Source organism: Trachypithecus francoisi, unplaced genomic scaffold (assembly GCF_009764315.1).
Source record: "Trachypithecus francoisi isolate TF-2019V2 unplaced genomic scaffold, Tfra_2.0 Lachesis_group12, whole genome shotgun sequence".
NCBI classification, from domain to species: Eukaryota; Metazoa; Chordata; class Mammalia; order Primates; family Cercopithecidae; genus Trachypithecus; species Trachypithecus francoisi.
Window position 1 is genome coordinate 14,926,675 of NW_022681457.1, and position 22,092 is coordinate 14,948,766.

The 22,092-nt window shown below is 51.2% G+C and overlaps 2 protein-coding genes across 2 annotated transcripts; one reads left to right on the top strand and one right to left on the bottom strand.

Annotated features, from left to right (window-relative positions):
• Positions 1-1,138: 1,138 nt before the first annotated feature.
• ZNF428 (zinc finger protein 428) lies at positions 1,139-15,031 on the top strand. Its single transcript, XM_033224873.1, has 3 exons — positions 1,139-2,265; positions 6,921-7,125; positions 14,371-15,031. The coding sequence occupies exons 2-3, from the start codon at positions 7,050-7,052 to the stop codon at positions 14,868-14,870; spliced, it is 576 nt and encodes a 191-aa protein (XP_033080764.1). The 5' UTR covers positions 1,139-2,265; positions 6,921-7,049; the 3' UTR covers positions 14,871-15,031.
• On the bottom strand, positions 6,858-9,861 carry SRRM5 (serine/arginine repetitive matrix 5). The gene is given in 3 exon segments (XM_033224871.1): positions 6,858-7,809; positions 7,812-7,889; positions 7,892-9,861. Coding segments are annotated over 3 exon segments (2,763 nt in total). The 5' UTR covers positions 9,852-9,861; the 3' UTR covers positions 6,858-7,084.
• Positions 15,032-22,092: the final 7,061 nt, after the last annotated feature.

A 22,092-nucleotide genomic window follows, 5' to 3' on the forward strand; every position in this document is an offset into this window, starting at 1 on the left:
GGGCGACTCCATTCTTACCCTCATGAAGCTTTCATGAGGAAAACACTCAAAACAAGGAAGCAAAGAAAGTTCAGATTGTGATAGGAACTATTAATATACATGCAGAGTATGGTAATGTGGTATGCCATTGTCATTATGGAAAACTTCAAACCCACAGGAGTAGATGGGGCAATAAAGTCCCATGTACTCTTTTTTTTTTTAAGACGAAGTCTCATTCAGTTGCCCAGGCTGGAGCGCAGTAGTGAGGTCTCGGCTTACTGCAAGCTCTGCCTCCTGCGTTCATGCCATTCTCCTGCTTCAGCCTCCCAAATAGCTGGGACTACAGGCGCCTGCCACCACCACACCCCGCTTTTTTTTTTTTGTATTTTTAATAGAGATGGGTTTTCACCTTGTTAGCCAGGATGGTCTCAATCTCCTGAACTCCTGATCCGCTCGCCCCAGCCTCCCAAAGTGCTGGGATTACAGGCGTGAGCCACCGCGCCCAGACTCTTTTTTTTTTTTTTTTTTTGAGACAGAGTCTCGCTGGGTGGCCCAGGCTGGAGTGCAGTGGCTCAATCTCGATTCTGCCTCCAGGGTTCAAGTGATCCTCGTGCCTCAGCCTCCCAAGTAGCAGGGATTACAGGCACCCCCCCATCACCTCTGGCTAATTTTTGTACTTTTAATAGAGGCAGGTTTCACCATGTTGCCCAGGCTGGTCTCAAGCTCCTGACCTCAGGTGATCCACCCGCCTTGGCCTCCCAAAGTGTTGGGATTACGGGCATGAGCCACAGCGCCCAGCCCCATGTACTCTTCATGCCAGTTACAACCACCACCAACTCATGGCGAATCCCAATTTATCCGTAACTCCAGTCATATGTGGAAGCGCTATTATGGAGAGATCAGGAAAAGCCTCTCAAATTGACATCTGTACCAAGATATGAATGGTGAGCACAAGAGCAGGTATTCAAAGGTCAGAGGGAAAAGCATTTTCAGGCAGAGGGAACGGCAAGAGCAAAGGCCCGAGATGGCAAAGAGAGTTTGGCATAAAGTGGAGCTGGACAGGAGTGGAGGGAGGAGGAAGTAGGTGGGGTCAGAAAGATAAGCACAAGCACGGTCAGACCAGCTGTATAGACCTGAGGCCATGATAAACATTTTTGGATTTTTTTTCCTAATGGGATCCCTTTGGGGAGTTTAAGCCGGAATGTGACACTTCCAGGAAGACTGGAACGTAGTCATAGTTCAACTCTAACATGGTCTATAAGACCATTTCCCCTCTCCAGTTCGGTTCCAGGCATACTAAGCTGCTCTTGCTTTCTCAATCAAACCATGCGCTTTTTTTTTTTTTTTTTTTTTTTGGCCTCTGGGCCTTGGCGCTTGCTGTTCACTCTGCCAGATCCATTCCCATTCTAGCTGTCTTCTATTTGTACTTGGCTTAAGGATCACCACCTCCTGGAAGCCTTTCTAGAACCATAGGCCGGGGCAGGCGCCTCTTAGGCTCCCACAGCCCCCTGTGTTCCTCACTCCAGGTCTGACCTTCTGGGTAGTAGTTGTCTAATTAGGTGTGTATCTCTTTCGACTGGGGCGCCGTGAGTACAGGAGTATGGTTCACTGCAGAAACCATAGAATCTGCCAGCATAGGGTCTGACACCAAGGAGATCAATAAACATTTATCCTGGTTGGGAGATGTCCTGACCCTCGTGCCCCTTCTCAAGGTGCAAACTGATTCCCTACGAAAACAAGGTTACCCACTTCGCGTTAGTCTGCAGTCCCTGCGCGCATGCGCTTTGCTCAGGTTGCCCCGCCATATGCTAATCACTGCGCTCAGGAGTAAGGCCTCCTCGGGGAATATGCAAATCACTCTTTCCAGTTCTGGAGGCCTTTCATTGTCCCGCGCTAGGATTATGCAAATAAACAGGCCTCGGGCCCAGGATCCAGTCCGAACTAGCGCCCTCCACCCCCAGCGCATCCCATTTTTATAAGTAGCGTTCCTGCCCCGCACACGCACGCGCGAACCCTTCAGCTTGTTGTTCCTTCGGGCCGCGGACTGTACCAAGTAAACCCAGGCAGCGAGGGGCAAAGCACGGCGCCCCCCCGCGCGGGTCTCGTCGACGGCCCGACGCTCATAGCCCCTCTTCATACAGAGCTACAGGACTAGTCCGTCTCGCCGCGCAAGCGCCCTAGGCTCTTCACCCTCCCTGCGCGCTCTCCTACCCTACTTGCGACGCAGGCGCAGAGGCTGGGCGTGCAGCCGCCGCCGCAGAGCCGGAGCGGGGGCCGCGGGCGCCGGTGAGTGTCCCGGGCAGGGGTGCGCGGGGCATGCCGGGAAGCGGGCGCTACGGCCCCGCTGCATGATGGGAACGACGACTCCCGTCGCCGGGGAGCCGGCGGTCTGGGGCCGTGGTGACCCGAGGGCTTCCTTTTCTCCCCCTACGCGGCTGTGCCGCCCTGGGGCATCCTGGGAGAACCGAGCGCTCCCCCTTGAAGCGCTGTGGGAGTCGGTCCGCTAGTCGTTGTAGGCCTGGTGCATCCTGGGAAAGAGTGTCCCAGATCTCGTCGAGACCGGTTCCTTTTATCCCACACCTGCCGCTGACCGTCCTGGAGGCTTGGAGCGCTTCCACATGGGGAATCCGGGAAGGTGGTCGCTATAGGCCCAAGGCATCCTGGGAAGAACTGCCACAAGGAATTGTGGGAACTGGCCCTTATTGTCCCGTAGTGAAAGGTTTTGCCCTCGTCTCATTGCTCTAGCATTGGAACGGATGCCTATTGTGTTCACGCGGGGCATCTTGGGAATTGGCTGCTACAGGCCCAGGGCATTGTGGGGTCTCCAGCACTGTGTTTGCCTTTCAGTTTGGCCGCCATAGGCATGGTAGGAGTGGGACTTGTGAACCAAGGGATGGCCCTACCTGACGTGTGGAATACTCAGGAAGGGGCCTTGTGTGATGTGGGCTTGGAAAAGTGTAGGCTGATAGGCATTGTCTCCTGGTAACTTCATGGGTCGTCTTGATTGCCCCAGGTGTATGGTTGCCATATAAAATATACAATGTCTAGTTAAATTTGAATTTCAGATAAACACTTATATCCAAAAGATAACCTTTTAGAAAAGTATGTTTCAAATATCACATGGAATATAGCTATATTAAGTAACTGTTTGGGCCAGTTGCAGTGGCTTATGCCTGTGATACCAAAACTTTGGGAGGCTGAAGCAGGAGGATCACTTGAGACCAGGAGTTCAAGACCAGCCTGGGCAACATAGCGAGACGCCCGTCTCTACAAAAAAAAAAGTAAAAATTAAGCCTGGCGTGGTGGCGCACACGTGTAGTCCCAGCTACTCTGCTAGGGGCGAGTAGGATACCATGAGCATAGGAGTTTGAGGTTACAGTGAGCTAACCTTCCAACCTGGTTATGGGGAGTCAATGAATTAAGACCTGGAAGCCCCTTTCCTACAGATCAGCCTACTGCACTCCAGCCTGGGCAACTGAGCGAGACCCCTGTCTCTTAAAAAGTATAAATAAGTAGGCTGGGCACGGTGGCTCACGCCTGTAATCCCAGCACTTTGGGAGGCCGAGGCGGGCGGATCATGAGGTCAGGAGATCGAGACCATCCTGGCTAACACGGTGAAACCCCGTCTATACTAAAAATACAAAAAATAGCCGGGTATGGTGGCGGGCGCCTGTAGTCACAGCTACTCGGAAGGCTGAGGCAGCAGAATGGCCTGAACCCTGGAGGCGGAGCTTGCACCACTGCACTCCAGCCTGGGCCACAGAGTGAGAGTCCACCTCAAAAAAAAATTAGCCGGGCGTGGTGGTGGTGGTGGCGGCTGCCTGTAATCCCAGCTACTAGGGAGGCTGAGGCAGGGTGGAGGTTGCAGTGAGCCAAGATCGCGCTACTGTACAGCAGCCTGAGCAACAAAGTGAGACTCCATCTCAAAAAAAAAAAAAGGAGGAGGAGGACTTTCTTGACAGCAACAGTGGGTTTACTAAGATGCACAGATGGGAAAAGGCCTTGTGTGCACAGGGAGAGGTGAGAGGTGGGGAATGTCTGGAGTTTACAGAGGGGTGGGGGTGGGAGTAGTAATGGCCACTCTTGATGGAATACCAGCCACACACCAGCAATTTCTATCAGTGAGCCTACTGAATCTTCAGAAAAACCTTTTGAGCTGAGAAATCATTTTATGAAAGGTGTGGCTTCCAATCCTAGTTCATCCACTTACCAGATGGTGACCTTGGGCTATTCACTTACCACCTCTGTGTTTGTTTTCTCATCTGTACAAAGGAGATAATTCCAACCTAGTTATGGGGAGTACGTGAGTTAAGGCCTGGAAGCCCTTTCTTTTTTTTTTTTTTTTTTGAGACGGAGTCTTGCTCTGTGGCCCAGGCTAGAGTGCAGTGGCCGGATCTCAGCTCACTGCAAGCTCCGCCTCCTGGATATACGCGTTCTCCTGCCTCAGCCTCCCAAGTAGCTGGGACTACAGGCGCTCGCCACCTCGCCCGGCTAGTTTTTTGTATTTTTTAGTAGAGACGGGGTTTCATCGTGTTAGCCAGGATGGTCTCGATCTCCTGACCTCATGATCCGCCCATCTCGGCCTCCCAAAGTGCTGGGATTACAGGCTTGAGCCACCGCGCCCAGCCAGCCCCTTTCTTACAGAGAAGGAAACAAGCTAGAGAAGTTGGGGAAGTTAAGTTCTTTGCTTGGTGCTACACAGCTAGAATGTGGCAAACCTAGACACTATCTTGCCAATGGATACAGAACTAAGGCTGATAGTCACAAACTAGTATAGCCATACTAATTGTTTAAATATTAAAATACTTTCAGATGGGTTGGTGTGTCACTGCTACACAAGTACTCCCTGTCCCTAACTGCCACTTTGGACCCTCCCTGTGGTATTATATGTATAAATATATTGGTTTTTATCCACAGTTCCTGGCTGCTAACTCCTATAGCCTTTGTTTGTGGTCTCTTGTTGTAATGTTGTGTACTTTAGGCCTGGGGCAGGTCTCAAGAAACAACCTCTCTGACCTCCTCCTTCCCTCCATTTCCTGCCCCAGGGCAAGACTCTAATCTTCCCCACCTTCCTGATTGTTGGTCTTAAGACATTTTCAGAGAATTCCATGCCTAATGCTGCTGTCTTAAAGCCTCTAAAAACCCAAGAGGACTGGGTTTGGAGAGCTTCCGCATAGCTGACCACATGAGGGTTCCTGTAGGGTGGCACCCCAGGGAGGGCGTGATGCTCCCTGCCCCTTCCCTTATACCTTGCCCTACACATCTCTTCATCTTTGTTCTTTGCAACAATAAACCAGAAAATCTAAATAAGCATTTCCTTGAGTTCTGTGAGCAGCTCCAGCAATTTTTTTTTTTTTTTTTTTTGTAAGAGGGGTTATCCAGGCCTAAGTGCAGTGGCAAGGTCACGGCTCACTGCAGCCTTGACCTTCCAGGCTCAAGTGATCCTCCTGCCTCAGCCTCTCAGGTAACTGGGACTGTAAGCATATGCCACCACTCCGGCTAACTTTTGTATTTTTTTTTTTTTTTGAGACGGAGTCTCGCTCTGTCGCCCAGGCTGGAGTGCAGTGGCCGGATCTCAGCTCACTGCAAGCTCCGCCTCCCGGGTTTAAGCCATTCTCTCGCCTCAGCCTCCCGAGTAGCTGGGACCACAGGTGCCCGCCACCTCGCCCGGCTAATTTTTTGTATTTTTTTAGTAGAGATGGGGTTTCACCGTGTTAGCCAGGATGGTCTCGATCTCCTGACCTCGTGATCCGCCCGTCTCGGCCTCCCAAAGTGCTGGGATTACAGGCTTGAGCCACCGCGCCCGGCCTTTTTTTTTTTTTTTTTTTTTTTTGTAGAGACAAGGTGTGCCGTGTTGCCCAGGCTGGTCTCAAACTCTTGAGCTCAGGTGATCTGCCTGCCTCGGCCTTCCAAAGTGCCGGGATTATAGGCGTGGGCCACCACACCCGGCCTTATTTTTTTTAAAAAGTCGGGTGTGGTGGCTCACGCCTGTAATCCCTGCACTTTGGAGGGCTGAAGCGGGCGGATTGCTTGAGCTCTGGGCACCATGGTGAAACCCTGTCTCTACCAAAAATACAAAAATTAGCTGGGCATGGGGATAGCGTTGGAATGGAATTGGAGGGGACACCTAGCCTGTGTCTGCTGTGTAGTGTGTGGGGGAAAAGCCCCACACATTTGGTTACAGAATTCTGTGTTGATGATTGTTGTGGTGGTAGTGTGAGAGTAGAGGAAAAACATAGTTTGAGGGTTTTTTCCCCATAACACTCCCCCAACCCCAGACCTCCCCATGGTGCAGCAACTAAAGGGTTAATGCCTGGCATCCGTCCCTGCTCCACTCTCAGTTCTGATTGGTGCCCACACCAGTCTCCACTGTTGAATATTTGGAGTGTCACCTCTCCCTATCCCACTGAATAAGAACCAGAAGGCAGCCTTGTTGCCCACATGGGGAAATTAAGACCTAGAGAGGGGGCCAGGTGCTGTGGCTCACACCTGTAATCCCAGCACTTTGCGAGGTTGAGGTGTGTGGATCACCTGAGGTCAAGAGTTCAAGCCCAGCCTGGCCAACATGGTGAAACCCCATCTCTACTAGAAATACAAAATTAGCCGGGCGTGAGGACACACGCCTGTAGTTCCAGCTACTTGGGAAGCTGAGGTAGGAGACTTGCTTGAGCCTGGGAGGTGGAGGTTGCAGTGAGCTGAGATCGCACCACTGCACTCCAGCCTGGGCAATAGAGCGAGAGAGAGAGACTCTGCCTAAAAAAAAAAAAAAAGACCTAGAGAGGAGCAGGGCTTGTAGTCAATTACCTATAGACAGTCAGAGACAGAGCTGGGGTCCTCTGTGCCCCACCCCAGCAATGAGCGCACAGTTGGGCTTAGGGTGGGGATGGGTGCTATGTAAAAATTTATTGAATCATCACAGGCCTTTCCTTTCCCCCATCCAGCATCCCTCTCTACCTGCCAACATCCTGTATTAGAGAACTTGTGGCCGAGGTGTGGCTGTGGAGAGCTGGCCGGGGAGGGACACTGCTCAGCTGCTGCTCTGCTCCTGTCTCCTGTCCCCTCTTCTGGCCATGACAGAGACCCGTGAGCCAGCTGAGACTGGGGGCTATGCCAGCTTGGAAGAAGACGATGAAGACCTTTCCCCAGGTAAGGTGGCCTTAGAGGTGGTGGCGTTGGCTTGACTGTCATCCTGGCTTAGGGTTTGGCCTCCACTGGGAAATGTTGATGGGGAGTGGCTGCTAGTCTTGCTAGGGGTTCTATTCTGACTGAGACTCCTTGTCCTGGTAGGGGATCTCTTCCAGTTGGGACTTCTGGGGACTGTAGATTGACTGGGGTCTCTCTCCTTGCTAGAGGTTCTAGATTGGCTATGATTTCCTTCCTTGCTGGGGGTTCTAGATCGGCTGTGAGCTTTCTCCTTGCTGGAGGCTCTAGGTTGTCTGTAACCACTCTGCCTATTGGGGCTTCTAGATCGGCTGTGATCTCTCTCCTCGCTGGGGCTTCTAGATTGTCTGCGCTCTCTTTCCTTGCTGGGGCTTCTCCATCGTCTGTGATCTCTCTCTTTGCTGGGGCTTCTGGATTGTCTGTGTTCTTTCTCCTCGCTGGGGCTTCTGGATTGTCTGTGTTCTTTCTCCTCGCTGGGGCTTCTAGATTGTCTGCGCTTTCTCTCCTTGCTGGGGCTTCTCCATTGTCTGTGATCTCTCTCTTTGCCGGGGCTTCTGGATTGTCTGTGTTCTTTCTCCTCGCTGGGGCTTCTAGATTGTCTGCGCTCTCTTTCCTTGCTGGGGCTTCTCCATCGTCTGTGATCTCTCTCTTTGCCGGGGCTTCTGGATGTCTGTGTTCTTTCTCCTCGCTGGGGCTTCTGGATTGTCTGTGTTCTTTCTCCTCGCTGGGGCTTCTAGATTGTCTGCGCTTCTCTCCTTGCTGGGGCTTCTCCATTGTCTGTGATCTCTCTCTTTGCCGGGGCTTCTGGATTGTCTGTGTTCTTTCTCCTCGCTGGGGCTTCTAGATTGTCTGCGCGTTCTCTCCTTGCTGGGGCTTCTCCATTGTCTGTGATCTCTCTCTTGCTGGGGCTTCTCCATTGTCTGTGATCTCTCTCTTGCTGGGGCTTCTCCATTGTCTGTGATCTCTCTCTTGCTGGGGCTTCTCCATTGTCTGTGATCTCTCTCTTTGCCGGGGCTTCTGGATTGTCTGTGTTCTCTCTCCTCGCTGGAGCTTCTAGATTGTCTGCGCTCTCTCCCCTTGCTGGGGCTTCTCCATTGTCTGCGATCTCTCTCTTTGCTGGGGCTTCTGGATTGGCTGTGCTCTTTCTCCTTGCTGGGGCTTCTAGATTGCCTGCGATCTCTCTCCTTGTTAAGGCTTCCAAGTCGGCCATGATATTTCTCCTTGCTGGGGCTTCTAGATTGTCTGTGATCCCTCTCTTTGCTGGGGCCTCTAGATTGTCTGCGCTCTCTCTCCTTGCTGGGGCTTCTAGATCGGCTGTGATCTCTCTCTTTGCTGGGGCTTCCAAGTTGGCTGTGATTTCTCTCCCTGCTGGGGCTTCTGGATCGGCTATGATCTCTCGCCTTGTTGGGACTTCTAGATCGGCTGCAATCTCTCTCCTTCTTGGGACTTCTAGATGGGCTGCAATCTCTTTGCTTGTTGGGGCTTCCAGATGGACTGTGACCGTTCTCCTTCCTGGGGCTGCTAGATGCTCTGTGATCTCTGTCTTTGCTGGAGCTTCTAGAATGGCTATGACTTCTTTCCTTGCTGGGGTTTCTAGACCAGTTGTGACTTCTTCCTCTTCTGGGGGTTCTAGGTTGGTTTTGACTTTTCCCCTTGCTGTGGGTTCTAGACGGGCTATGTCTTCCCGTCTGGCTCAGAATTCCCTTCCGGGTGCGACTTCTTGCCCTGCTGTGGTTTCTCTTCCAACTGTGACTTCTCGCCCTGCTGTGCGTCCTCTTCTGACTGCCACTTCTTGACCTTCTGGGGCTTCTAGATTGACTGTGACTTTGTGGCCTGCTGCAAGTACTGGCCTGGTTATAACTCTTGACCCTGCTGGACGTTTCAGTGGGGCTGTAACTCTTTTCCCTACTGGGGATGATCATCTGACCGTAGCTCTTCACCTTCCTTGATGACGATAGAGATGGGCTGTCACTCTTCTCCTTGGAGGGAATTCCAGTCAGGGTTTGACACTTGGCTCTACTGGGAGTTACAGCCAGCTCGGCACTCTTCCCCATACCTGAGCCTCCTGATGGGCGGTAACTCTTCTTGCTCATATTTCTAGGCTGGCTGTCACTTCTTTCCCTGTTGCTGGTTCCATGCTGGCCGTAACTCTTTCTCCGGCTCCATTTTTGCTGTGAAGTGGGAGTTCTCACCCTGCTGGCCATGCCTGGTCTGGCACCATGAGTTCTTATCCTGCCAGGAGTGCTGGCCCTGCTGGGTGACCTCTTGGAGCTGCGGCTTCCCCTTCTGCCAGGTGTCCTACCCCGGCTGTGTGTACCCCTCCGCTGGTGGCATCTCACGCCGCTGGCCTTGCTGGCCTTGCTGGTCCTGGTGTCGGTGCTCACCCTGCTGGGTGTTCTTGCCTTGCTGCGGACTCGGGACCTGCTGCTGCTGGGCAGGTTCGAAGGGGCTCTTTTTGTACTGGTCGATTTGGTGGACTTGGAACTGCTTGGGCTCACGACCGAGTTGGGGGATGTCGCTGGCTTGGTGGGCACTAAAGATCTGTTGGGCGTTGCTGATTTGGTGGACTTCAAAGAGGCAGGAGGCTTGGGATCCGCAGTGGGCATGGAGGATCCACTGGGTGCCGGGGACATACTGGGCTTTGAAGATCTCTTAGGTGAAGACATGGTGGGCGCAAAAGGGCTTGTGGTCCTGGAAGTCACAGTAGACATGAAACACCTGGTAGCCGTGGACGATGACCTGATTGCCTGTCACAGGCCAACTGTGTGAAGTCACAGTGGGCATTGAAGACTCTGCAGGGTGAGTGGTATGAAGTCAGAGGTGGGAGGAGAGGGCAGGTCCCAGCCTGAGGCTAGAGATATTTCCTCTGGTTTGCAGCCATTTAGCAGATGTCTTCTGAGGCTGACTCATGCCCAGCATTGCTGGGGACACAGAGATGGGGCAGACCCAGGTCCTGCCTTTGAGGAGCCCATAGTCAGTGGGTGGGGAGGGGGTCACTGCTCAGAGTAGTCAGGGTGTGATGGAGAGCGGAGCAGGAGCTGGGGAGCCCACACGAGAGAGACACTGACTGCCTGGGGAGTCAGCGAGGACTTCAGTGAGGAGGTGACATGAGCTTGGCTTTAAAAAGGAGCAGGAATTTTGCCAGTAGAGAAGGAAAGGGGTCAGGCTGGACGCGATGGCTCACACCTGTAATCCCAGCACTTTGGGAGGCCGAGGCAGGCAGATCACCTGAGGTCAGGAGTTCAAGACCAGCCTAACCAACATGGTGAAACCCCATCTCTACCAAAAATATAAAAATTAGCCAGGTGTGGTGACACGCGCTTGTAATCCCAGCTACTTCAGGGGCTGAGGTGGGAGGATCGCTTGAACCTTGGAGGCGGAGGTTGCAGTGAGCCAAGATCACACCACTGCATGCCAGCCTGGGTGACAGCGAGACTCTCTCAAAAAAAAAAGAACGGGTCACCCAGGTGGGGAGGGAGATCAGGGTCTTGGGGCCACTATCATCCATTGACCCACATGTCCTCTGCTGGGGACCCCAAGATCATACCTGCCCTTAAGGATTTCCCAGTCTGATAAAGGAGATACCCTGGGGGGCAGCTGACTGCAGTCAGCTTCTAGGACAGTAACAGGAGGAGGTGCTGGGGCATTGGAGAGAGACCTGGCTGGGAGCCTGGGGCATCAGGATGGTGGCTTCAGAGAGGACGGAGTTTGTGCTGGGTCTTGAAGGATGAGTAGGGGGTCACCAGGTGGACAGAGTAGGGAACAGCCCATGCCAAGACCTCAGGAAACGATTCTTTTTTTTTTTTTTTAAACAGAGTCTCGCTCTGTCGCCCAGGCTGGAGTACAGTGGCGCGATCTCGGCTCACTGCAAGCTCCGCCTCCCGGGTTCACGCCATTCTCCTGCCTCAGCCTCCCCAGTAGCTGGGATTACAGGCGCCTGCCACCATGCCCAGCTAATTTTTTTCTATTTTTAGTAGAGACGGGGTCTCACGGTGTTAACCAGGATGGTCTCGTTCTCCTGACCTCATGATCTGCCCGCCTCGGCCTCCCAAAGTGCTGGGATTCCAGAAGTGAGCCACCATGCCCGGCCAGGAAACGACTGTTAAATGGTGGGAACTAGTAGGAGAGAGCTGCAGGGGCGGATGTTCAGAAGGAAACAGTTATAACCCGTTCTGGGCTGGTGATGCTGGGGACCCAGCAGGAGGGTGGTTGAAAAAGTGACTGGCTGCCTGGGATGAGGAGGTCTGGGACGGCCTCACCAAAGAGGAAGGCCTCCCACTGGGTCCTAAAGGATGGTGGGAAAAACTAGGGCAGAACATTCCCACCAGAGGGAGGAACTGTGTGTGTGAAGCCTCAGAACAGGTTTTTCAAATTCCATGCAGAGATATCCATGCCATAAATATGTCGTAAGTACTTTATTTGTACAGAGGAAGTGTTCTAGATGCTAGGCCCATAGCAGTGAACCAGACAAAATCCCTGCTCTCGGGGACAGGCAATAAACAAACACACAAGCAAATGTTGTATACAGTGAGTCAGAAGATGGAGAAAAATGAGCCAGGTGCGGTGGCTCATACCTGTAATCCCAGCACTTTGGGAGGCTGAGATGGGTGGATCACCTGAGGTCAGGAGTTTGAGAGCCTGGCCAACAAGGTGGAACCCTGTCTCTACTAAAAATACAAAAATTACCTGGGCGTGAGGGCGCACGCCTGTAATCCCAGTTACTTGAGAGGCTGAGGCAGAAGAATTGCCTGAACCTAGGGGGTGGAGTTTCCAGTGAGCTGAGATCACACCACTGCACTCCAGCCTGGATGACAGAGCGAGACTCCATCTCAATAGAAGATGGAGAAAAATCAAGCAGAGTAAGGGGCATAGGGAGTGCTGGGGAGTGGCCAGGGTGTCACTGAGAAGGTGACACTTGAGAAGAGACATGGAATGGAGAGTGACATCGGCAGAAAGGATGGCAAAGACCCTCAGGCAGGTATGGGCCTGGGGTGTCAGGGAAGGTGAGGAGCCTGGTATGAAGAGCCTTGTGGCCACTGTGATGACAGAAGCAAGGGCGGAGCACAGGGTGCAGTAGGAGGATCCTCTGGGTTCTGGGAGAAACTGAGGAATGGGGCCGGGATGGATACAAGGTGAGGCTTTTGGCAAGCTCCTGCTACTGAGGCCAAAGAAGCTGGTACTTCCCACACTGTGGTCACGGGCACCCCATCCCCAGCCATTATTCTGTTTGTGTGCCCCCATAATGGCAGCTGATGTCGCCCTTTTCCATATATCAACTGTAAAATTTTTCCCCTTTTCTTTTTTTTTGGAAACGGAGTCTCGCGCTCTCACCCAGGCTGGAGTGCAGTGGCTTGATACTGGCTCATCGCAACCTTTGCCTCCCGGGTTCAAGCAATTCTCCTGCCTCAGCTTCCCGAGTAGCTGGGACTGTAGGCACCCACCACCCTATGCCTGGCTAATTTTTGTATTTTTAGTAAAGACTAAAAATACAAAAAATACAAGAAATAAATTGGGTTTCATCATGTTGCCCAGGGTGGGTCATGAACTCCTGAGTTCAGGCAGTCCGCCCACCTCAGCCTCCCAAAGTGCTAGGATTACAGGCCCTTTTCTTTAAACCTAAACTTGTCCTAGGCATGCCCTTGATAACTGTGAAATCACAGTAATATCTCACCTATAAATAAATATTTTAATTCACCTATATATATATATCTCTCTCTCTCCATGGCTACAGATATAAAAGTACATCTGTTTGTATGCATGTGTTTTAATTTGCACAAATACCTTTTCAAATGGTTGTCTCCCTAAAATGATCCAGTGTCGGCCATGGTCCAGGTTCAGCTTTTCCTGCCAGAGCTGTGTAGCCACAGGGGAGTAAGTCGTCTAGCCTCCCTGTGCCTCAGTTTCCACATCCATCAACTAGGGATAGTAATAGTATCACTCTCAAAGGGTGGTTGATGATTTAGTGAGTTAATGTATAGGAACAGGGCTTCTACAATAGCAAGGATGCTGTTGTTACTGGTGGTTTTTTACTACTCCTGCTTTGTCCTTCCTAAACGCCTCCCACTCCACCTCCCCGTGGAGTTTTTTTTTTTTTTCCCCAAGACGGAGTCTTGCTCTGTCACCCAGGCTGAAGTGCAGGGGTGCAATCTCAGCTCACTGCAACCTCCGCCTCCTGGGTTGAAGCAATTCTTCTGCCTCAGCCACCCAAGTAGCTGGGATTACAGGCACCCGACACCACACCCAGCTAATTTTTGTATATTTAGTAGAGACAAGGTTTCACCATGTTGGCCAGGCTGGTCTTGAACTCCTGACCTCATGATCTGCCCTCCTTGGCCTCCCAAAGTGCTGGGATTACAGGCATAATCGACCATGCCCAGCCAAAAAAAATTTTTTTTTTTTTTTTTTTTGAGACGGAGTCTCGCTCTGTCACCCGGGCTGGAGTGCAGTGGCCGGATCTCAGCTCACTGCAAGCTCCGCCTCCGGGGTTTACGCCATTCTCCTGCCTCAGCCTCCCGAGTAGCTGGGACTACAGGCGCCCGCTACCTCGCCCGGCTAGTTTTTTGTATTTTTTAGTAGAGACGGGGTTTCACCGTGTTAGCCAGGATGGTCTCGATCTCCTGACCTCGTGATCCGCCCGTCTCGGCCTCCCAAAGTGCTGGGATTACAGGCTTGAGCCACCGCGCCCGGCCCAAAAAAATTATTTTTAAGAGGTGAGGTCTCACTCTGTCACCCAGGCTGGAAGGGAATGGCGCAGTCATGGCTCAAATGCAGCCTCGAACTCCTCGGCTCAAGTGATCCTCCCACCTCAGCCTCCTGAGAAACTGGTACTACAGGCAATATGTCACCAGGCCTGGCTAATTCTTAAATTTTTTATAGAGACGGAGTCTTGCTATATTGCCCAGGCTAGTCTGAAACTTCTGGGCTCAAGTGATCTTCCCATCTTGGTCACCCAAAAGTGCTGGGATTACAGGCATGAGCCACCATGCCCAGTCCTGTCCCATGCAGTTCTTAGAAGACATTCATTTGCTTGACACAAAGATACAGGGAATCTACCGGGTGCCAGCCTTGTTCTATGCCATGGGGACTCATCTGTGGGGAAGAGAAGGGTAGTGTCCAGGCTACCCTGGTCATAGTATGACAAGTCTGAATGTGAGGGTTCAGGGAGGGGACAGCTGGGCCTAGTCCTCTTTCCTCTGATGCCACTGTCTCCCCGTGTCTTTCCCCCTCCAGGCCCTGAGCATTCCTCTGATTCAGAATACACTCTCTCAGAGCCCGACTCCGAAGAGGAAGAAGATGAGGAGGAGGAGGAAGAGGAGACCACTGACGATCCCGAATATGATCCTGGCTACAAGGTGAAGCAGCGCCTTGGCGGGGGCCGTGGTGGCCCATCCCGCCGGGCCCCCCGTGCAGCCCAGCCCCCGGGCCCCCCGGCTCAGCCTTGCCAGCTCTGTGGCCGCTCACCCCTTGGGGAGGCCCCACCGGGAACCCCACCCTGCCGGCTCTGCTGCCCTGCTACAGCCCCCCAGGAAGCACCAGCCCCTGAAGGCAGGGCACTCGGGGAGGAAGAGGAGGAACCACCTCGGGTTGGGGAGGGCCGACCAGCTGGGCGGGAGGAGGAGGAGGAAGAGGAGGAGGAGGGAACCTACCACTGTACGGAATGCGAGGATTCCTTCGACAACCTGGGGGAGCTGCACGGGCACTTCATGCTGCACGCCCGGGGTGAGGTGTAGGCAGCGCCCCCACACAGGGAGCTTGGCAGAAGGGGTGGGGTGGGAGGAGGGGGCCTGAGGAAATCCGGGTTGTGACAGTGGTCATGGGGGATGGGGTACTGCCGGTCTGTGTTGTCTTAGAAGTAGATGTGTGATGGCCAGAATAAAAGCCAAAATCTGTATCTGTGTGTGTTGGTTCAGACAGAGAGAGTGAGTGTGTGTGTGTGTGTGTGTGTGTGTGTGTGTGTGTGTGTGTGTGTATTCCCCCTGTGCTCCTTCTTGGGGAACCTCGGGGTCTTTTGGGAAAGATAACTAACATTTACTATGTGCTTGTATTTGGTGATATTTCCATATATTTACTCACAGACCCCATAATGTAAAGGCTCTAACAATAGAATTTCATTTCTCACTCACAAAATAGTGCTGGGTGAGTCATTTGGGGACCCAGGCCATCCCTTAAGCCTGTTGTCTCCCCCATGGTCCAGACTGGGTGGCCATGGCCTGGGTCCTGCTGACAGAAGAGGACAGGGGACCTGCTGGGGTGCATGTATTATCTTATAAGCCCTGGCCTGCCAGGGGCACACACTGGTTCCATTGACACGCCTTTGCTGAGAAATTAGATACGTGGCCACAGCTAACTGCAAAAACAACCTGGGAGAAGCAGTCTAGCCAAGTGCCCAGAAAGCAGAAAACGGTTCGTGGAGGACAGCTAGGGCTTTCTGCCACATTGCCTAGGAACTTCCACAAAGAGGACTTTAATTATAATCACAGCTACGCTTCCTCAGCGCTTCCTGGGTGTCTGGTGCCAGTCCAAGGGCTTTATATATATTGACTCATAGAAATGGTGCATCTAGGAACTTACAAAAATAGAACCTTAATGATAATTACAGCTGCCATTTTCCGAGCACTTACAGAGTGCTGCACTTAATTTGCATGAGATTATCAGCTTCTTAGAATAACCCTGTGAGATAGGGATTGTGATCCATTAATTCATTTAACAAATATTTTTTAGTACCTGCTGTGTGCTAAGCATTGGGAACACACCAGTGAATAAAATAAAATCGTTGTCCTCATGGAGCTTACATGGGAGTGGGTAGAGGCTGCTGGTGAAGACAGACATAAACAAGTAAGATACAGCATATGCCGGGTGCTGATAAATGCCGTGAGAACAATAAAGCACTGAAAGGAGGCCCGGTATGGTGGCTCACTCCTGAAATCCCAGCACTGAGGTGGGCGGATCGCTTGAGCGCAGGAGTTCGAGACCAGCCTGGGCAGCATGCCAAAACCCCATCTCTACAAAATACAGAAAATTACCTAGGCTAACAATGGTGCACGGCTATAGTCCCAGCTACTGGGGAGGCTTAGATGGAAAGATTGCTGCAGCCTGAGAAGTCAAGGCTGCAGTGAGCGGTGATCATGTCACTGCACTCCAGCCTGGGCAACAGTGAGACCCTGTCTCCAAAAAAAAAAAAAAAAATGAAGGGACGCCAGTAGCTCACGCCTATAATTCCAGCACTTTGGGAGGCTGAGGTGGGAAGATTCTTGAGGCCAGGAGTTGAAGACCAGCCTGGGCAACACAGTGGGACCCCATCTACAAAAAATTAAATTAGCGGGGCATGGTGGTGCATGCCTGTGGTCCCAGCTAGCTATTCAGGAAGCTGAGGTGGGAGGATCGCTTGAGCCTTGGAGGTTGAGGCTTCAGTGACCTGTGATTATGCCACTGCTCACTGCACTCTAGCCTGGATGATGGCAAGAATTTGTCCCAACAAAAAATTTTTAAAAAGGACTGAAGGGAGAACTGTTCTGGAAGGAGGCTGCAGTTTTAAAGAGTGTAGTCCTCCCTGAGAAGGTGACAGATCTGAAGCCGGGGGGAGCCATGTACATCAATGTGGAAGAACACTCCAGGCCAGAGGAGCCTGCCTGGTGTGCCAAGGAGGCCAGAGCTGTAGGGATGAGGTCGAAGGGTAGCAGAGGATCAGCTCTTTACAGCCTTGCCAAAACTTGGGCTTGGGCTCTGAGATGGGAAGTATAATTCATAATTCACAGAAGCTTGGCACCGAAGCTACTTTGAAAATAGAAGCCTAATTATAATAATAGCTATCATTAACGGAGAATTTACTGGGCAACCAGCCCTGTTCTAAGGCGCTTTACATGTGTTAACTCATAGAAGGTTAGAAACTAAGAACCTTCAAGAATAGAACCTGAATTACTGTAATGGCCATCATTAAGTCAGCGCTCACAGTGGACCTGGGCTCAGTGCTTTATGTGGACAATCGCATCAGATCCTTACAAGGTAGGGACTGTTATTTATTTACTCATTCACCCAACAATGATTTATTGAGCACCTATGAGATGGCAGGCGCTGCTCTGGGATTTGGAAATGTAGCAGTGAACAAAATGAACAAAACCCCCCTCCCGGCCGGGCGCGGTGGCTCACTCCTGTAATTCCAGCACTTTGGGAGGCCAAGGCGGGCGGATTACGAGGTCAGGAGATCGAGACCATCCTGGCTAACACAGTGAAACCCCGTCTCTACTAAAGAATACACAAAATTAGCTGGGCGTAGTGGCTAGCGCCTATAGTCCCAGCTACTCGGGAGGCTGAGGCAGGAGAATGGCGTGAACCCAGGAGATAGAGGTTGCAGTGAGCCGAGATTGTGCCACTGCACTCCAGCCTGGGCGACAGAGCGAGACTCCGTCTCAAAAAAAAAAAAAAAAAAAAACCCTCCCTTCGTGGAGGTTATAATGGGGAAGACAGTAATCAAGTGTTTAAGTAAAATATACAAATTGTATGAAATGTTAGATAGTCATAAGTGCTATGGAGAAAAGGACAGGGTGGGAAGCTTGTGTGTGTGAAGGTTACAGTTTTAAGTAGGATGGTCAGGGAAGGCTTCACTGAGGTGGCATCAGAGCAGAGACTTAGAGAAGGGGCAGGAGTGAGCCTTGTGGCTGTCCGGGGAAGAGTAAGTGCAATGGCCTGAGGTGGGAGCCCAGTTGGGGTGCTTGGGAAGAAGACACAGGGCCACGAGGCTGAAACTGAGGAAGACAGGTAGGAGGTGAGGTCAGAAAGTAGCAGAGAACCAGGCCGTAGGGACCATATACTGACTTTGGCATTCTCTCTGAGTCTTGAGTCCTCATAGTAATCTGAGTGCTCATAATAATCTTTAGAGGCTACTTGGATGACCATTTTGTAACTGCTACAACAGGCCAGGCATGGTTGCTCATGCCTGTAATCTCAGCACCTTGGGAGGCCAAGGCAGGTGGATTGCCTGAGGTTGGAGTTCGAGACCAGCCTGGCCAACAAGGTGAAACCCCATCTCTACTAAAAATACAAAAACTTAGCTGGGTGTGGTGGCGTGTGCCTGTTGTCCCAGCTACTTGGGAGACTGAGGCAGGAGAATCGCTTGTACCTGGGAGGCGGAGGTTGCAGTGAGCCCAGATCGCACCACTGCACTCCAGCCTGGGCAACAGAGCAAGACTCTGTCTCAAAAAAAAAAAAAAAAAAAGACCAGGCATGGTGGGTCATACCTGTAATCCCAGCACTTTGGGAGGCTGAGGCGGGTGGATCACCTGAGGTCAGGATTTTGAGACCAGCCTGACCAACATGGAGAAACCCCATCTCTACTAAAAATACAAAATTAGCCGGGCATGGTGGCACATGCCTGTAATCCCAGCCACTTGGGAGGCTGAGGCAGGAGAATCGCTTGAACCCGTGAGGCGGAGATTGCGGTGAGCTCACGCCACTGCACTCCAGCCTGGGCTCAAAACTCCCAACTCAACAACAAAACAAAAACAAAAACAAACAAAAAAACTGCTACAACAGAGGCACAGAGAGGTTGAGTTACCTGCCAGAGGTCACAGAGCCAGTAAGCTGCAGAGCCCTGGTTTGTACCCAGACAACTGGATGCAGGTGCATCCACTCTTAGTCACTAAGCCACACACCAGAAATGACAGTCTAGTACCCACCGCCGCCATCCGACTTCCAAGAGTATAGCTGGTCTCCACCGAGCTATTGAGTTTTTTTAAGTTACGTTGGTTACCAATGTTGAAAAATGGGTAATTTCACATTAAAAAAATTGAAGTTTCTGGACTGTCTTGAAAATTGTAAGATCTGTATTGCTGAATCCCCGATCCCATGGGGAAAGTAGTTTGCTGGTGCTGAGTAGGAGTCACTTTCTGGAGGGGAGGCATTCACTCTTATGTGCCCGGTCACCACTGTCTCACATCTGGACACCCCAATCCTGCCTGCTTGGCCCTGAAGAGCATCTGCTTTTTTTTTTTTTAAATGTTGGGTTTTTGTTGTTGGTGGTTTTTTTGTGATGGAGTCTCACTGTGTCACCCAGGCTGGAGTGTAGTGGCGTGATCTCAGCTAACTGCAGCCTCTGCATTCTGGGTTCAAGCGATTCTCGTGCCTCAGCCTCCTGAGTAGCTGGGACCACAGGCACGGCACTACCACCCCCGGGTAATTTTTGTATTTTTAGTAGAGATGGGGTTTCACCATGTTGGCCAGGCTGGTCTCGAACTCCTGAGCTCAAATGATCCACCAGACTTGGCCTCCCAAAGTGCTGGGATTACAGGTGTGACTCACTGTGTCCGGCCAACATTTGCATTTTTGACACTTATTACAGGATTTCAGACCAAAGCATTTTTCAAAACCCACATTTCTTATCCCAGAATCTCCAAACCTGACATTGATCCACTCTGAACTGAGACTTTCCTAGCCACTATAGCTTCGCATCATGGAACCTCAGAATCATCAGCAGAAATTCCGGGCTCGTTAAAACAACAGTGTCTCAGTCCGTTTGTGCGGCTGTAACGTAATAACCTGACACTGGGTAATTCATAAAGAACAAAGGTTAATTCCTCATAGTTCTGGAGACTGGGAAGTCCCAGTTCGGAACCAACAGATTTGGTGTCTTATTAAGGGTTGCTCTCTGCTTCCAAGTTGGTGCCTTCTTGCTGCACCTTACACAGTGGAAGGTGGCAAAAAGGGACGAACGCTGTGTCCTCAGATGGAAGGAGAGATGGAAGGGGAGAAGGCCTAGCTACTTCCCTTGGGTCCTTTTATAAGGGCATTTATCTTGTTCATGAGGGCAGAGCCCTTGTGACTTCGCAATCTCCTAAAGGCCCCACATCTGAATACTATCACATGGGGTCTTAGGTTCCCAACATATGAATATTAGGGGGACACATACATTTAACTATAGCACATGGATAAGTGTGATCATAGGTTTTATTTCCTGGAGCAGCACCCCATCCTGTCTTCTGCCGTAAGACAGGATTTCTAAGGACAGATACAGAGAATTTCCATCATTGGCAAATATTCCTAAGGATCACAAGAGACACTATAAATCAGGAGTTGGGTCATTCAGCCAGCACCCATTCAGGATATGGCATCAGGCCAGGCATTTCCCAAAGAGGATTTAATACAGAGAATAGTTACACAGGTGTTAGAAGGCTGAAATTCAGCCAGACAACGGGGGCTCACGCCTGTAATCCTAGCACTTTGGGAGATCGAGGTGGGCGGATTGAGCTCAGGAGTTCAAGACCAGCCTAAACAACGTGGTGAAACCCCATCTCTACAAAAAATTAGCTGTTCATAGTAGTGCACACCCATAGTCCCAGCTATAGGGCGGGAGGCGGAGGTGGGAGGATCATCTGAGCCCGAGGAGGTCAAGGCTGCAGTGAGCTGAGATTTTGCCACTGCACTCTATCCTGAGCTACACAGTGAGACCCTGTCTCAAGAAAAAAAAAGAAAAAAAAAAAAAAATGAAGGCCAGGTGCAGTGGCTCACACCTATAATCCCAGCACTTTGGGAGGCCCAGGCAGGCGGATCACTGGAGGCCAGGAGTCAGAGATCAGCCTGAGCAACGTAGTGAAACCCCATCTCTATTAAAAATACAAAAATTAGCCAGTTATAGTGGTGCACACCTGTAATCCCAGCTACTCGGGAGGCTGGGGCTGGAAAATTGCCTGAACCCAGGAGGCGGAGGCTTCAGTAAGCTGAGATCACGTCACTGCACTCCAGCCTGGGAGACAAAGCAAGACTCAAAAGAATTTAAGAGTGCACAGTTTTTTACTAACATGATGGCAGTGGTGCAGGTCGGGCCGCAGAAGTCATATTGACCTATTTTAAGTTTGAGATCTCCATTTGTTTATTCAAATGGTTATATCTTATGTCTGGGGTTTGGGCTGCAGATAAAAATGTGGAAGTCATCAGTGATGCTATTTAGAGAATCTGTGACGTCTGGAGAGAACAGGAAGCCCAGAGTGTACTTGGGCAGGCTGCTATCTTGGGAGAGCATGTGGGATTAGATCCTTAGGTTTGGGTTTAGGGGAGCCACTGTGGGGGTGGTGTGAAAATATCTGGGTTGGAAACTTCTGAGCGTTCACCAAGAGCCAGAGGAAATATTTGGCTCTTCATGAAGTTGGTATCTTGAAAAAAACTGATGGTCTACTAACTCCAACCAGTCTCCCTATAAGTCACCCCAGCAAAGAGATCCAGGGTAGCCCTGTCCCAAAACACACACACATACCCTACCTACCTACCTGGTAAAGGTGGTGGTTCCCAGGATCGAAATTTCTGCTTCCAGACTCAGAGTAGGTTGAATGTCTTTTTTTTTTTTTTTTTTTTTTTTTTGAGACGGAGTCTCGCTCTGTTACCCAAACTGGAGTGCAGTGGCCAGATCTCAGCTCACTGCAAGCTCCGCCTCCCGGGTTCACGCCATTCTCCTGCCTCAGCCTCCCCAGTAGCTGGGACTACAGGCGCCCGCCACCTTGCCCGGCTAGTTTTTTGTATTTTTTAGTAGAGACGGGGTTTCACCGTGTTAGCCAGGATGGTCTCGATCTCCTGACCTTGTGATCCGCCTGCCTCGGCCTCCCAAAGTGCTGGGATTACAGGCTTGAGCCACCGCGCCCGGCCTGAATGTCTTATTAGACCAGGGGTTGGCAAACTTCTCCTGCAAAGGGCTAGATGGTACCTATTTTAAGTTTTGGAGGCCATAAAATCTCTGATGCAACTATGCAGATCTGCTGTTCTAGGCAAAAGCAGCCATCAACAATACATAAGTGAATGAGTATAAAACTGTATTCAAATAAAATTTTATTTGCAAAACCAGGCAGCAGTCTAGAGTTGGCCATAGTTTGCAGACCCCGTCTTAGGCTGTAAATTCTGTTGCACGTGACAGAAACCCAGAATAATGATGGCTTAAATTAGAAGTTTCTTTCTTTCTTAGATAGCAATATG

What these genes read in the sequence shown, in the direction of transcription:
- ZNF428 (XM_033224873.1), top strand. Translation starts at nt 7,050, where the DNA reads ATGACAGAGACCCGTGAGCCAGCTGAGACTGGGGGCTATGCCAGCTTG. An exon ending in CGATGAAGACCTTTCCCCAG is followed by an intron (nt 7,126 to 14,370) that starts GTAAGGTGGCCT and finishes TTCCCCCTCCAG; the next exon opens with GCCCTGAGCATTCCTCTGAT.